The 14,939-nt window shown below is 37.1% G+C and overlaps 3 protein-coding genes and 1 non-coding gene across 7 annotated transcripts; all 4 read left to right on the top strand.

Annotated features, from left to right (window-relative positions):
- Positions 1–338: 338 nt before the first annotated feature.
- LOC111799546 (proteasome subunit beta type-1-like) lies at positions 339–4,682 on the top strand. The gene is made up of 7 exons (XM_023682903.1): positions 339–485; positions 578–685; positions 1,610–1,691; positions 2,400–2,529; positions 2,610–2,752; positions 4,092–4,178; positions 4,264–4,682. The coding sequence occupies exons 1-7, from the start codon at positions 439–441 to the stop codon at positions 4,336–4,338; spliced, it is 672 nt and encodes a 223-aa protein (XP_023538671.1). The 5' UTR covers positions 339–438; the 3' UTR covers positions 4,339–4,682.
- Positions 4,683–5,216: 534 nt separating this feature from the next.
- LOC111801125 (ATP-dependent DNA helicase 2 subunit KU80) lies at positions 5,217–10,678 on the top strand. Of its 2 annotated transcripts, none has more exons than XM_023685108.1 (12): positions 5,217–5,355; positions 6,968–7,060; positions 7,439–7,490; positions 7,671–7,802; positions 7,933–8,336; positions 8,512–8,798; positions 8,881–9,076; positions 9,157–9,363; positions 9,591–9,758; positions 9,836–10,159; positions 10,227–10,357; positions 10,458–10,678. In XM_023685108.1, exons 1-12 carry the CDS (start codon positions 5,341–5,343, stop codon positions 10,546–10,548), a joined length of 2,100 nt encoding a protein of 699 aa, XP_023540876.1. In that variant the 5' UTR covers positions 5,217–5,340; the 3' UTR covers positions 10,549–10,678. The 2 variants fall into 2 exon arrangements, with proteins under 2 accessions (XP_023540876.1, XP_023540878.1); XM_023685110.1 differs by lacking the exon at positions 5,217–5,355 and adding an exon at positions 5,416–5,438.
- Positions 10,679–11,533: 855 nt separating this feature from the next.
- Positions 11,534–14,744, top strand: LOC111799673 (glutathione S-transferase zeta class-like). Of its 3 annotated transcripts, none has more exons than XM_023683111.1 (11): positions 11,534–11,643; positions 11,813–11,909; positions 12,229–12,285; positions 12,377–12,462; positions 12,688–12,759; positions 13,082–13,135; positions 13,212–13,287; positions 13,432–13,484; positions 13,595–13,654; positions 14,192–14,308; positions 14,394–14,744. In XM_023683111.1, the coding sequence occupies exons 1-10, from the start codon at positions 11,563–11,565 to the stop codon at positions 14,288–14,290; spliced, it is 735 nt and encodes a 244-aa protein (XP_023538879.1). In that variant the 5' UTR covers positions 11,534–11,562; the 3' UTR covers positions 14,291–14,308; positions 14,394–14,744. The 3 variants fall into 3 exon arrangements, with proteins under 3 accessions (XP_023538879.1, XP_023538878.1, XP_023538877.1); XM_023683110.1 differs by having other exon boundaries at positions 13,432–13,493; positions 14,438–14,744; XM_023683109.1 differs by having other exon boundaries at positions 13,432–13,493.
- Positions 14,440–14,512, top strand: TRNAK-CUU. Its single transcript has one exon. It is a non-coding gene; the product is annotated as a tRNA-Lys (tRNA).
- Positions 14,745–14,939: the final 195 nt, after the last annotated feature.

The following is a 14,939-nucleotide window of genomic DNA, read 5'->3' as shown; positions in this document are numbered from 1 at the left end:
TCGTAAGAAAAAAAAATATATTTTTTAAATTTTGGTTGGTGGATAATTTTAGCCTTTTTAATTCTCTTGAAAATAAAAATATTGAATAATATTTTGAGTTGTTACGCATTTAAAAGTTATATAATAATAATATCATTTTATTAAAATTTTATTATTCTTGAATTTGAGCCAAAATATTTATGTCTTCACACAAATTTATGGATTTATTTTATTTTATTTACACAAAATGCAGAATCCAAGCCCAAATAAACATGGGCCCATCCGTACGTGTATTGGGCCTATCAAAACGGTGTCGTTTTAGTCCTTCAATTCCGTTCCATTTTTCTTGAGGGAAAAGACACCGTGGGATCTAAAGAAAAGAAGCGAGCAAGTTTTTGCTTTGGCTTTGTTGAGTTCCTCTTCTCTCAGACGCCTTCGCTTTTCTCTGACCTCTTCGCCATGACGAAGCAGCAAGCCAACTGGTCTCCCTACGACAACAATGGCGGGTACTTTCTCTTTCCTTTTCATTCTCTATGCACTGTTTTAGGTGTTTTTTTTTATCTGTTTCGGTGATGAATCAGTGCCGAACTTTGTGCAGATCGTGTGTTGCGATTGCCGGCGCCGATTACTGTGTAATCGCCGCTGATACTCGGTTGTCTACGGGTTACAATATCCTCACTCGTGATTACTCCAAAATTTGTAAGCTGTACGTCAATCTCTTGTCGAATTTAACTTTGTTTCCGAATTTGAATTCTTAAGGTTGCTGGAGTTTCACATTGGTTTTATGTTTTTTTTTTTTTTTTTCTCATGCGTGTTAGAAATGGATTATTTCCCCTCTTATAGTGTTTCTTTCCTTCCTCGAAATTTTATTGGGCTTCGGGTTTTATGGCTATTGCTTGGGGATAGACTTCTGGATTCTAGAGTTAACTCAGGGTCATAGTTTGGTGGACTTTGAACGAAATGAGCGGTTCCTTTTGTTGTTTTGAAGATTGTGCTTTGGTGTGTGATAATATCTGGATTAGCTTGTGAATGAAATTGGTGCCAACTTACATGGAGTTTGCAGCTGTTGAACTTGAAAATTTGGTCATTTCGTGCTTTTGTTTGGGAGGTTTCGGTTTTGCCTCGGAAGAGTTATGGATCCATTGGCGGTGTCGAGGAAAGGTTATGAAAGTAATGGAGATGCATTCTTTTGGGAGGGATGGATCTGTTGGATGCTGAGTTTATTACATGTGATTTTGTGTTTATTTGAAAAATGATTTAGGAGGCAAATTATCACGTAAATCCTACCTTTAGTTCAAGGAACAAAATGGTTTATGATACTTCTAATTGGTCAGAGATATTACTAAATTTAGAATGTTATTCAAGTGGCCGATATAAGTGTCTAATATTATGTTATGCAATAGTCATTTGATTTCCTCAATTTGGTCACGACAGATTTCCTCATATTTTGTTTTTGAACTTCACTAATATAAATCCTGATCACTAATTCCACTACAAGAGTTTCATATTTTGCATTTTTGATTTTATTGTTGTGATGTTACTAGTATACTTCACACACCTACAAGCTCATGCATCCACGCATGCGCTTACATTTTACTGATGTGCTTATTTATAATTCTTGGCGTCGCAGGGCCGACAAAGCTGTGATGGCCTCCTCTGGTTTTCAAGCTGATGTGAAAGCCTTACAAAAGGTTTTGGCTGCTAGGCATTTGGTGAGACCCTTATCTAACTGAACATGTCTTCCATGGTTGATCTTTGTAATGCATATTGGCCAAATGCTATGTTATAAGATTTATTTCCTAGCCATTGAGTTTTTGATGCACCTAATTGTTGCTTGTATTAGGCTTGAATGATTGTATATGTATCATGTACTTCACTTCATATTGTTGCTGCTGTATCCCTTAAAATTGGGATAGCATGGCTTTAATGATTTCGCCCGTGCTTCCCCAATGGCACTTTGTTCCTCTCCTTTTATATGTAGTTTTCAATGAAAATATGGTGTTTTGATCTTATAATGATTTTAGAGTGAAGAGACTCGAACTTCTCCTTTTGTGTTTTTCTATTCGGTAATGTTTTTTCTTTAACTTATTTCGTGTTCATTTTAGTATTTTTGCCATTTTCTGTGTTGGGTTTCTGATCCTAGTCTTTCATTGCGCAAACTAATGTTGTTCATAATGGAACCCCATTTTTCTTTTAAAAAATGTGTACAAGGATTGCTTCGAAAATGGAATTGATCTTTGTGGTGTAAAATCTACTTCGACTCTCAATTACACTAATTTGGGAGAAGCCAATGGTTAAAGCATCCTTGACAATTCAGTTTTTAAATTTATAATGTATTTTATGGACATAAGATCCGGGTCGGAGGATTGATATGTAATTCTTTATTTTGATGCCTTGTATGTTACTTGCTTGACTTTCAGACCTACCAACATCAGCACAACAAGCAAATGAGCTGCCCGGCAATGGCTCAACTGCTCTCAAATACATTGTACTTCAAACGTTTCTTTCCTTATTATGCTTTTAATGTCTTGGGCGGACTTGATAATGAAGGTATATGACTTCCCTGCTTGTGGTTCCAGTTTTATACCTCACTTTCCCATTAACTATAAGCTATTCTCTTCTTGAAACAGGAAAGGGTTGTGTGTTCACCTATGATGCTGTTGGTTCTTATGAGAGAGTTGGATACAGCACTCAGGGTTCGGGTTCCACCCTCATTACACCCTTTTTAGATAACCAACTTAAGTCTCCCAGCCCTCTATTATTGCCTGCGCAGGTATGATCTTACCCTTCCTTCGTAGGAATGTGCATGGAAATTACATATTGGTTCACGAAAAATAAAAGTTCGTGTCGAAGATGGCTCCCCCCTTTTGAAAACTGAGCTGACTGCTTGGCAAAAATAGACGAACTAATAGATTCCAAACTGAATCAAATAGTTTTCTTTCCTTTTTTTGGTTTTATACGTTTGAAATGGATAAGAATAGTGACAAAAAACCGCTGGGAGTAAGAAACCTGGAAATTCTCCGTTATAGGCATTAAAGAGGGGAAAAACATATCAAACTTAGACATTCAAGTGTTCTGATCTCTCCGAAAATATGTTTGTCCCGCAATCCGTGTATCCCTCCTTTATACTTATGATACAAAATCTAACTGAAAGGGAGCCCATTTGTAATAGCCCAAGTTCACCGCTAGCAGATATTGTCCTCTTTGAATTTTCCCTCAAGGTTTTTAAAATGCCTCTACTAGGGAGAGGTTTTCACACCCTTATAAAGAATACTTGGTTCTCCTTCCCAACTATGTGGGACCTCATAATCCACCCCCTTCGAGGCCCAGTGTCCTGCTGGCACTCGTTCCCTTCTCCAATCAATGTGGGACCCCCCAATCCACCCCCTTCGAGGCTCAGTCTCCTCGCTAGCACATCGCCCGTATCTGGCTATGATACCAACTGTAATGGTCCAAGCCCATCGCTAGCAAATATTGTTGTTTTTGGGCTTTCCCTTCCGAGCCTCACTTCAAGGTTTTTAAAACGCGTCTGCTAGGGAGAAGTTTCCACACCCTTATAAAGAATGCTTGGTTCTCCTTCCCAATGATGTGGGACCTCATAATCCACCCTCCCTTCGGGGCCCAGTGTCCTGCTGGCACTTGTTCCCTTCTCCAATCAATGTGGGACCCCCCAATCCACCCCCACCCCCTTCGAGGCTCAGCCTCCTCGTTGGTACATCATCTGGTGTCTGGCTCTGATACCAACTGTAATGGTCCAAGCCCACCGCTAGCAAATATTGTTCTTTTTGGGCTTCCCCTTCCGAGCTTCACTTCAAGGTTTTTAAAACGCGTTTGCTAGGGAGAGGTTTCCACCCCTCGTAAAGAATACTTAGTTCTCCTCCCAAGCAAATAACACCAATTTTTTCTCTCTATCCTCTAACTTATCTGCTCCCCCTCGTGTCCCTCTTTTGCATAATAGAGGTTTACTTTGCCTATCTGGTATAGTTCAAAGTTCCAACCAACTGATCCAGCTCTTTCCAGTTGATTTTGTTATTTTTTTGATTTTGGCGTGCACTCCTATTTTCTCCCCTTGGAATCCCTCTCTCTCTCAGCTAACAAATTACGATGAACAGGATTCTGCAACGCCTCTTTCAGAAGCCGAAGCTATTGACCTGGTGAAAACTGTTTTTGCATCTGCTACTGAGAGAGATATCTACACTGTAATTCTCTTCCACTATTCATATACACCTTATTCTGAGCCAGTATCTTTTCAGATTCCAACTCTGAAATTTGTTATGTTCATAGGGTGACAAACTCGAAATCGTCATTCTTAATGCCGACGGTATTCGACGTGAATACTTGGACCTCCGAAAAGATTAGCGGCACGGTGCTCGGCTTGATAGATTGAATGTTGCTGCAACCGTATGAACCGCCCATCAGCACCCGTCCCTGAGATTACTGCATTGTGATATTTACGGATGGTTAAGTTTTAGTTTTCTCTCTGTAATGTGACCTCGTTTCCAAATTAAAGTCCCTGTTGTGAAACGTGGGATTGTACTGAAATCTGGAGGGCTGCTGGCTGATATTGATCGATCTCCCTTTTTTTTCTTTTGCTACCGTTGACCTTAAGGAATTGTTTTTTTAGTGGTAAGTTCATGAGAAGCTGGATTTGAATCTTTGGTTTAATTAATTGAAGAAGCTAGGTGGCATATGGTCTTCAAAAAGTTAAGATATCATATTTTTTGTTAAAATATTCGAGATCGAGAGTCGTGATGGCGTGGGAAAAATGGAGCCTAAAGAACCTTGTTTGGAAGGGCTTCTCATGTTTCATATTGGCTGGAAGTTCGTTCAAAAATATTATTGCCTCTCCTTTTTCAAAGATGTTTTTGCGTGCGTTCCATCCCGTGTTTTCCTGCTTGAGACCATTTTTTATTAGCCCGGTCATGAACCACATTGGTTGGATCCTAAAAGAAATAGCATTTCATCGTAAGTGAGTTGCATATTGGGTCTTATTCAAACACCGTAAACTCCGTTATTTTGTCTCGAAACTTGGGCATGTTTTTTTTGTTCTTGAGTTTAACATGGGTAACTAACTCGGTGTGTAACTAACTTGGTTTTTTTTTTGGTGATATATGGATAACTATATGAAGTAATTTATACTTGCCAGATAAAAGAATATTTATTTATTACATATAATTAAAATAAGGTAATAAAAATGAAATACGAAATTCTTGCGTACTTTCACAATTGGAGCGAAAGGTTAAAAAGGAAGTGGAGGAGTGGGAACCGAGCGATCGAATCATTTAAATTAGTCAGTCTTCGCCTGTTCTCCATTTCAAAGCTTCCGTCCCAAGCTTCTCTGCCACTGCACTCCTCTCTTCAATGGCTCGCAACAGGGTAAACTCTTTACTGTCTTTACTTTCTTCTGCTTTTGCTTCGATCTCTTCGGATTACGTCTTCTTCATGCGTGGCTAATCTGAGTTAGTTTTTAATGCGCTCGGTCTCAGTTATTCAGTCTTTCTTTGCAACAAGTTCAGTTCAATTTCGCTAACACTTGAGTTAGTACGCTTGTGTTTACGGCTAGGGTTTAGGTTTTGTTGTCTAAGAAGCTAATTAGGATTGAGGATGTTGGCTCGAGTTTCTTAAAGGTACTCGAGTGCTACAAAATCTGAATGAATGAGGATTATTGATCTCCTTTAGCCTGTGAATTCAATTCATAGGAAAAATTGTAACCAGTACCAATATTTTAGCTTCGACAGAGGCATGTTTCTTAGCATATTTGTTCTAAGAAATATTTTTAAAAATTAATAATCGGGATATTGGCCACACTTCTTGCTTGTGTTCTTCAGCCATGCGTCACTAATACTCGGCATTGGCCTTTCGAGAAATAACAAGGTTTTAAGTTTTCAATGTGAGACATGATCTGTTGGAGGTAATGGATTCAAGCCATGAGAAAAATTATCGAGGGAGGCTGCCACAATGTGTCTGCATCTTAACAACCGTCGGATGTAGATCCATAAATATATCAGCCCTTTATATATATTTAATTTCTTCCACACATCTAATGGTGCAAAACAACTAGTCACATTATGTGGCCTCCGAGGGGAATGAGTGCCAACAAAGATGCTGGGCCAACGAAGGGGGTGGACACTGAACGAGTGCCAGCATGGACATTGGGTCCCAAAGGGTGGTTGATTGTGAGATCCCACATCAATTGGAGAGGGGAACAAGTGCTAGCGAGGACGCTAGGCTCTGAAGGGGGGTGGATTGTGAGATCTCACATCCGTTGGGGAGGAGAACGAAACATTCTTTATAAGGGTGTGGAAACCTCTACCTAACAGACACGTTTTAAAAACCTTGAGGGAAAATCCGAAAGGGAAAGTCCAAAGAGGACAATATCTGCTAGCGGGGGCTTGGGCTGTTACCTTGTATGACTATAAGGCTCACCGACCTCTTTGTTCGAAATCTGAGGATTTCTTCACGACTCACTTAGCACAATTAGATTTAGACCATGACTCTAATACCAATTGTTAAGGACAACAAAACCTCCTTCTATCTCCACCTTTATATGACGTTGTGCACTTTGAGCATTAAGCTTCATGACTTTGCTTTTAATTTTTTAAAAAGGTCCTGTACCAATGGATATTATTGCTCTCACTTATATACCCACAATCACTCTTTTCTGTAGCTAATGTGGCACTTTGTTTGTATTTCTAACATTCATATCCTAACTTTGTCAACTAAATGTAGTAAGGTTTGGTGGTTGTCTCGAGAGAATAGTCAAGGTGTGTACATGCTTATTCAAACACTCACAATATGGAAAAAAAAAAGAGTGACATGAAATGAAGACCTACGAGGGCATCCTTGGGGGTGCCTGTGAGCTATAACTTAAAGAACACTTTTAAAGCTACAATTGTTCTTCTTTCTTAGGAAGTGCCAAGCTATTATATCATATTTTTATCCTATATGCATATTTCTTACATTCAAGGATTTATGTTAAATGGAATAGGAAATCTTGGTGCTTGTGCTGGATGTTGGTCCATCAATGCACTCTACTCTCCCTGAGGTTGAAAAAGTGTGTTCAATGCTGGTGGAGAAGAAGGTATTACGGTCGTCAAGGTCCCATTTGATAACGATTTTGTTTTTAGCTATTTGTTTTTGAAAATTATGCTTGCTTCCTACCTATTTCTATACCATCGATTTCACAATTCTTAAAGAAACGCTTGAATTCTAATCAAATTTAAAAGAAAAGAAGCAAGGTTTTAAAATTCGGCTAAGATTTTTTAAAACAATTTTAAAAATTAGATAACTAAACAAAAAAGTAGTATTTTTAAGCTTAATTTTCAAAAACCAAATAGTTATCGAGCAAGACCTAGCGTATTTAAAGTTTTCCTTCAATTGAAGTCTTTCGAGTGTATTATCTACCCGATAATTTTTTATGCATCAGAAGTTACTTAATTTTTATCTTCTTGTGATGCAGCTGATTTACAGCAAATATGATGAAGTGGGAATTGTTCTATTTGGAACCAAAGGTTTCTCCCTTTTCTTTTCTTATTTTATTTTCACAATAAACAATTTTACGATGTTTTTCCGTCTTCGTTTGCTATGTTTCATAGTTTTTGTATTCTCGTAGAATTCGTTGGCAGACATGGTTGAAATTTTCTGTATCTAGTTCGTGTACGGATTACTTAACTATGCAATGAAATTTGTAGAAACGAAAAACGAGCTAACAGAGGAAGTTGGTGGTTATCAGCATGTGGTGGTTCTACAGAACATGAAAGTTGTTGATGGAGATCTCGTTGATGTTTTAAAACGACTCCCTCGAGGGACCGTTTCCGGTGATTGTATCCAAGATTTTGCAAGTTCTTTGTTCTTTTGTTTCATAGCTGCATCATTTTATAATAGATTATTGGATGTTTCTTAAATTAAGTGTCCAAAATTTTCATACCTTTGGTTCCTTTACATGGTGGGTAGTTCTTGATGCCATAATTGTGGGAATGGATATGTTGATTAAGAAATTTGGAGAGACAGAAAAGGGAAAGAAACGCTTATGTCTTATTACAGATGCTCTTTTCCCTATAAAAGAACCTTATGAAGGGACTAAAGAGGATCAAGTTACGGCGATTGCGCAACAGATGACAAAACATGGCATGAGAATGGATAGTGTCGTTGTGAGAAGGAGGTTCGGTCGGGATGCAGATGAGAAAATGATGGACGAGAACGACGTGCTCTTGAACATATTTTCAGAGAAAACGAATGCAAAAATGGTGTATGTGGAGAGCCCAACTTCGTTATTAGGTGCAATCCGGACTCGGAGTATATCGCCCGTGACAATTTATAGAGGCGATCTTGAAATAAGCTCTGTCATCAAGATTAAGGTAAAGTATTTAGTCTCTTACATGGCTTATTCCAAGCATTTTCAGTGACGTTCTTGAAAAATATCTGGCATATTGAGCGTTGGAACTTTTCGGTAGAAATCGAGGGTATCTTTTATCTTTTTTACACATGATTGATAGTCATCATTGATCAAAGTTCATGCTCTAATTCAATCAGGTATGGGTTTATAAGAAAACATCAGAAGAGAAGTTTCCAACTCTGAAAAGATATTCTGATAAGGCACCTTCAACTGATAAATTTGCCACACATGAAGTCAAGGTAGATTACGAGTACAAAAGCGCCGAAGACACTAGTAAGGTCGTGCCTCCAGAACATAGAATTAAAGGGTATCGTTACGGACCTCAAGTGATTCCGATATCGACTGCTGAATGGGATGCAGTCAAGTTCAAACCAGAAAAGAGCGTGAAGCTTCTCGGATTTACGAATGCATCGAATATAATGCGGTAGATTCTAGCTGTTCTGAAAATTTTATACTCATAACTTGTGTTGTGAAATCTCCTGGTTTGCTTACATTTTTGTTTGAAGGCACTACTTCATGAAAGACGTCAATGTCTTTATTGCTGAACCTGGCAATAAAAGAGCCATTGTTGCTGTTTCTGCACTAGCAAGAGCAATGAAGGAAATGGACAAAGTGGCAATAGTGCGATGTGTTTGGAGACAAGGACAGGGGAGCGTCGTGGTCGGTGTCTTGACACCCAACATATCGGAGAAGAATGGTATTGTATGTCTAAATACATTTTTCTGCGTACTTTCTTTTGATATATATCGGAGAAGAACGGTATCGATGATCGTTTTTGATAGGCCGATTCATTATACTTCAATGTACTTCCCTTTGCGGAGGATGTTCGAGAATTCCAGTTTCCTTCGTTCAGCAATTTTCCAGCATTGATGCAGCCGAGCGAAGAACAGCAAGAGGCAGCGGACGAATTCGTTAAGATGCTTGATCTTGCACCATCTGGACGAGAGGAAATTCTGCAACCGGATTTCACACCAAATCCTGTTCTTGAGGTATACCTTTATGTGTTTTTTGTTTTTTCGAATCATTCAGACACACAATTCACAATTCACCGTCCATTTCTGTTGAGAATCCCACATTGGTTGGAGAAGAGAACGAAACACTCTTTATAAGGGTGTAGAAACTTTTCCCTATCAGACGCGTCTTAAAAACCTTGAGGGGAAGCCCGAAAGGGAAAGCCCATTTGATGTTTCTAATAGACAATGTATTGTGTTTGCAGCGCTTCTATCGTCATCTCGAGTTGAAATCGAAGGATCCAGCTGCAGCTGTACCTCCACTCGATGCAACTCTCCAGAAGATTACCGAGCCAGATCCCGACTTGTTGTCTCAAAACAAATCTGCTATTGGCACATTCCACAGAAGATTCGAACTCAAGGAGAACCCAAAGGTAGTTCATCATCGACTTTGTATTCGATAATTGATACATTCATGTCATCGAAATTTTGAACGTGATCCAAAATGCAGCTAAAGAAACCAAGAAGGCTATATTTACGCGAAAAACGATCCGGTTCGAGCGACAAAGAGGATAATGAAGAGATTTCTGCTCAAATTGTCGTCTCCGCTGCCAATACGTCGGTAGTCAAGGTAGAAAAGATTGGAGATTCAACACCTCTCCAAGATTTTGAAGCTATGATGTCTAGAAGAGATAGTCCAGAGTGGATCAATAAAGCAATCAACGGCATGAAAAACAAAATTTTCGACCTCGTCGAGAACTCCTACGACGGTGATAACTATCCAAAAGCTCTCAAGTATCTGCTCGCGCTACGCAAGGGTTGCATCATTGAACAAGTATATTACTCTCTATCTGTCTCTTCTTTTTCACGCTCGAGAATAAAACAACTCATGTTTTATACAGGAACCGACGCAATTCAACGATTTCCTCCGCCATCTCTGTAAATTTTGCCTGGAAAAAAACCTCCATAGCTTCTGTGAGCTCCTTGCATTCGAACGACTTAGCTTGATCTCCAAGAAAGAAGCAGCCGACAGGTTTAATCTTCGTTTTTCTTGTTCAAACCGTCATGAAACTCTTCTTTACACTATTCTTCTTCTGCAAAATTTCTGAGTTTGTTTATCATATATTGAACAGTGAAGTAGCTGATGATGAAGCTAGAAGCTTTTTGGTTAAAATGGAGCCTAAATTTGAGCCTAAAATGGAGCCCAAATTAGAGCAAATCTAGTGATGAAGGTACTTACCGTTCATTACATGTATAGATGTAATTTATCTTCTCTGAATTGAATTATACAGCTTTAATTTTTCCTTTATTATTGTTGAAATTTTATTTTACATTTAATGGGAAATTTTAATTAGTCCATTTCTTTAATTTATCTCCAAATTCATTCATTTTAATATGTAAATTCATGTAGGTTTATATACAATTTTCTTTTTAATTTATTTTTTACATTTGTTTTTTTCTTCAATAGGTAGCTTATATAAACACAGTAAAATAGTAAAAAAAAAAAAAAAAAAAAAAAAAAAAAAAAAAAAAAAAAAAAAAAAAAAAAAAAAAAAAAAAAAAANCTTTTATCACGATGGAGGTAAATGTTGGATGAAAAGTGAAGTATTGAATTTTTATATTATTAAGACGTCATTATTTTTGCATAAAATTATTTAAAAAAAATACAGGATGTATATAATATATATATATATATATATGAAAAATAAATATATATTTTTTTTTTTGTTAAATTATGCGAATATTCTCTCGTGAGTCTCAAATAATACTTTCTCCATTGGTGTGACATTTTATGGGGAAGCCCAAAGCAAAGTCATGAGCGTTTATACTCAGAGTGGACAATATCATACTATTGTGGAGATCCGTGATTCCTAACATATTATATTGAAGTCACTTTTCGAGGTTCTATAATTATTTGATTTTTTATTTTATTTTTATTTTTATTTTGAAAGTGACTTTTTTTCATCACCATTTTTCTCTGCCTTTAATTTTCTTTACAAAAATATTTAAATTCTAATAAAAATTTAAAACAAGAATAAGTTTTAATTAAGAAATATATATATATATATATATATTTTAGTTTTAAAAATTAAACTTCGTTTTTAATAACAAGTATAAAAATAAATAACAAAACTGAAAAAGAAAAGCTATTGATGGAAATTAGGTCGCCTTCTGTTCAGCTTCCGTAAATAAATATAAATACCGCCTGCGCCAAATTCAGCGCACCAGTCTTTATTTATGAACTGCTTTACTTCAAGGAGTGTCTCCGGCTGTTTCTTCTCCTCGTTGACGATCATGGACTTCGAAGCTCAGGCTCAGGTACTTGTCTCTCTCCCTCTCTCGAGCGGGCGCGCTTTCTTGATATCGTTTGATCTGAAGATAAGATAGTTACAGAGACGGATTCACTTTTTTTACTTGAGATCTTTAAGAAATGTTGTATAATGATGGTTATACTTTTGTTTTTGTTTTTTTTTTGGTATTGCTGAAGAGCTCGGACGGTTCGTCGACGTCTTCGAAGCTGGTTCTTTATTCTTTCTGGCAGAGTTCCTGCTCGTGGCGTGTTCGCTTTGCGTTGAATCTCAAAGGTCTTTCTTCTTCTTCTTCTTCTTCTTCTTTGAGTTTACTGGAAAATTCATCTGTGATTTTCAAGAACAGAGTCTGATTTGTATTGAAATGCACGGTTATCTTGTTTAAATTGAGTACTAAGCGGATATGAAGATTGTAATGGTAAATCAAATGAATCAAGGATTTGAGTTTGATGAAGATCTGTCGTAATACGCACAGTGATGTTGTTTAAATTGATTCTTAGCTGAAATGTAGATTGTGATAGTAAAAATCAAATGAATGAAAGTTGTTGAACTTGATACTTCTATTAACTGAAGTGATTTTGCGGCTGTTGCTTAGGGCTTTCTTACGAGTACAGAGCAGTAAACCTTGGGAGAGGAGAGCAATTAAGTCCAGGTAGATCTCGACTTTAATGTGTTAGTGCGAATCGATAGAATCAAAACTGCTTAACGATATATATATATTTTTTTTTCCTTCCGAGATGCAGATTTTGAGCGCCTAAATCCTCTCAAGTATGTTCCTGTATTAGTAGATGGTGCTGTGGTAGTTTCAGACTCTTACGCGATTTTACTGGTTGGTATTAAGAGAAGGGAGATGACTTTGTTTGATTCCGTGACGAAAACATCGAACATCTGAATTGGCCGCAATGGCTCAGCAAATACCTGTTCAGAAGAGTTTGAATTCTCACGGACTTGAATCTACTAGTCATCATTTTTTTTCTCGTGCCTAGTTTTGATACTCTCTTGCTCGTATCCTAAATTATGCTTGTAACACTTGCAATTTATTGTTATTGTTTAGTATTTGGAAGAGAAATATCCACAGAAGGCGCTGCTGCCTGCTGATCTTCGTTTAAAATCTCTTAATCTGCAAGTAAGATCAATACTGGCCAACAACAAATTGAGAGGTTTAAAAAGAGCTGTCTAGATCTATGTTTTGAGTCTATACTCGAAACATAGTTCAAATGACAGTGGATTAGCTAGCTTGCATCAATGGAATGATTACTTTTAGTTTTGTAGCCTGTTAACACTAGATCGCTATTAACTCTAGTGAAAATTGAGCAATAAAATCATCTGTAATTTCTTATTCTAAAAAACTTAAAAGAAAATCTATAATACACTGCCAATTAGAATTCACTTATACTTTAGTCTGGTTATATGTGTACCATTATATTGACAGGAAAATCATTTTGCAGGTGGCAAGTATTGTCAGCTCAAGCATACAGCCTCTTATTATGTTGGGATTGCTGGTAGATTTTATTTGCATGTGATTTATTTGGGCTTGCTGTGTTACAGATATATCTGAAGTTATTAAATTGTTTCTAGAAAACCATCGAGGAAAAATTTGGTCCAGAAGAGCAACTACCGTGGGCTCAGACTAATATAGAAAAGGGTTTCAATGGTAAGTTTGTGAAGTTTTTCGGTGTTCATTGCTGTAATTATGCTTAGAAAAACGCACTGTTTAAAGAAATATTGAGTGCACTAAATTAGTATGTGAGAATGCAATTGTTATGGTCCTCAATTTTGCATCTGTTGTGTATTGCAGCTCTAGAGAAACTGCTGAAGAATTTTTCTGGCCGATATGCGCTGGGAGAAGAAGTATATATGGCACGATTCAAAATATTCTCGATTCTTTTGCTATTTAATATTTCATTTCTGAAGTCTTATCATCATGGTCATAAATCTTAATCTTGTTTTGTCACATGCAGGCTGATGTATTTTTGGCTCCCCAAGTTTCAGTTGCTTTTGGGAGGTTCAACATTGACACGGTATTGTATTTTTTCCATTCTTATTTATGAATCTCACCTCGCAATTATGTGGCATTCTGCTTATAGAAGTATAGAATACATATTACATTAGCCCCCTTTTTTTAAAAAAAAAGAGTATTATTAATATCAAAAATGAAAATGTCACTCAAGTAATCTCACCTTGGGTTTGTTAGACGATGAAAGTCCCACATCGGCTAATTTAGGGAATCATCATGGGTTTATAACCAAAGAATATTCTGTCCATTGGTACGAGGTCTTTTGGGAAGTCCAAAGCAAAGCCATGAGTGCTTATGCTCAAAGTGGACAATATCATACCATTGTGGAGAGTTGTGTTTGTCTAACATGGTATCAGAGTCATGCCCTAAACTTAGTCGTGTTAATAGATTGGTAAATCTCGTCTAACAGGGTTAAGTCTTTGATAAGCACAGATAAGATAATTCCGGTTGAGCTTGTTGTATTACATACAATTAGAAAAAACAAGCATGGTCCCGAAAACTCTCTCACTCATAACAAATTTCGGGCGTGTTGATAATGCAGTCCAAGTTCCCTACTTTAGCAAGGATTTATGAATCTTACAAGATGTTACCAGAATTCCAAGCCTCCTCACCAGAAAGGCAGCCCGACGCCCTTCACTAGTTCTGTCATCTCCACATGGTACTATTAAACATTTCACGTTTACTTCAATTATTGATGCTAAACTACAGTCTCTTACGTATTTCATTTAATTCTCTTTTTGTAGGTTACAACAGCTCTATTTTAACGTTTAGCTATTTGTATCAACAGCTGCCCGTCTAGCTCAGTTGGTAGAGTGCAAGGCTCTTAACCTTGTGGTCGTGGGTTCGAGCCCCACGGTGGGCGGAAGGTTTCCTTTTTTGTAATTCGGTTTTGCCCTTTTTAATTTTCATGCTAAATACTCTCTCCATTTCTTTCTTTATCCACTTAATTTTCCTTTTAGGAGACCACACGGTTTTTGCTATGAAATTTGGTTGATCTGGTTATCAAAAAAATTACCCGTCTAGTTCAATGGGGAGATGGGCGAAGGTAATTTTTTTTTTATTCCATATTATATTATATTCGGCTTTTTATGGTCTCTCCATTGATTGTTTCCTCTGAGATTTATTTTTTATTGCTTCTCTTTCTTTCTACAAATGAAGTATTAGCATACTCAAATTTAAATTTGTGATATGTTCTTTGCTTTACTTTCGTTTTACAAATGAAGGACGGACTTTAATGGAATTTCCAATTTTTAAATATCCTATACAAAAACTATGGGAAATAATGGAGT

Source organism: Cucurbita pepo, chromosome LG08 (assembly GCF_002806865.2).
Source record: "Cucurbita pepo subsp. pepo cultivar mu-cu-16 chromosome LG08, ASM280686v2, whole genome shotgun sequence".
Taxonomy (NCBI): Eukaryota; Viridiplantae; Streptophyta; class Magnoliopsida; order Cucurbitales; family Cucurbitaceae; genus Cucurbita; species Cucurbita pepo.
Note: the sequence above shows the minus strand (reverse complement) of the source record. Positions and strands in the feature narration are given on the sequence as shown.

Coding starts and splice junctions, on each gene's coding strand:
- LOC111801125 (XM_023685108.1), top strand. Junction 7,061..7,438: donor CAATGCTGGTGGAGAAGAAG/GTATTACGGTCG, acceptor CTTGTGATGCAG/CTGATTTACAGCAAATATGA. Junction 7,491..7,670: donor TGTTCTATTTGGAACCAAAG/GTTTCTCCCTTT, acceptor TGAAATTTGTAG/AAACGAAAAACGAGCTAACA.
- LOC111799546 (XM_023682903.1), top strand. CDS start 439: ATGACGAAGCAGCAAGCCAACTGGTCTCCCTACGACAACAATGGCGG. Junction 686..1,609: donor TACTCCAAAATTTGTAAGCT/GTACGTCAATCT, acceptor TTGGCGTCGCAG/GGCCGACAAAGCTGTGATGG. Junction 4,179..4,263: donor CTGAGAGAGATATCTACACT/GTAATTCTCTTC, acceptor TTATGTTCATAG/GGTGACAAACTCGAAATCGT.
- LOC111799673 (XM_023683110.1), top strand. CDS start 11,563: ATGAACTGCTTTACTTCAAGGAGTGTCTCCGGCTGTTTCTTCTCCTCG. Junction 12,463..12,687: donor ACTCTTACGCGATTTTACTG/GTTGGTATTAAG, acceptor GTTATTGTTTAG/TATTTGGAAGAGAAATATCC. Junction 13,288..13,431: donor TATAGAAAAGGGTTTCAATG/GTAAGTTTGTGA, acceptor TGTGTATTGCAG/CTCTAGAGAAACTGCTGAAG.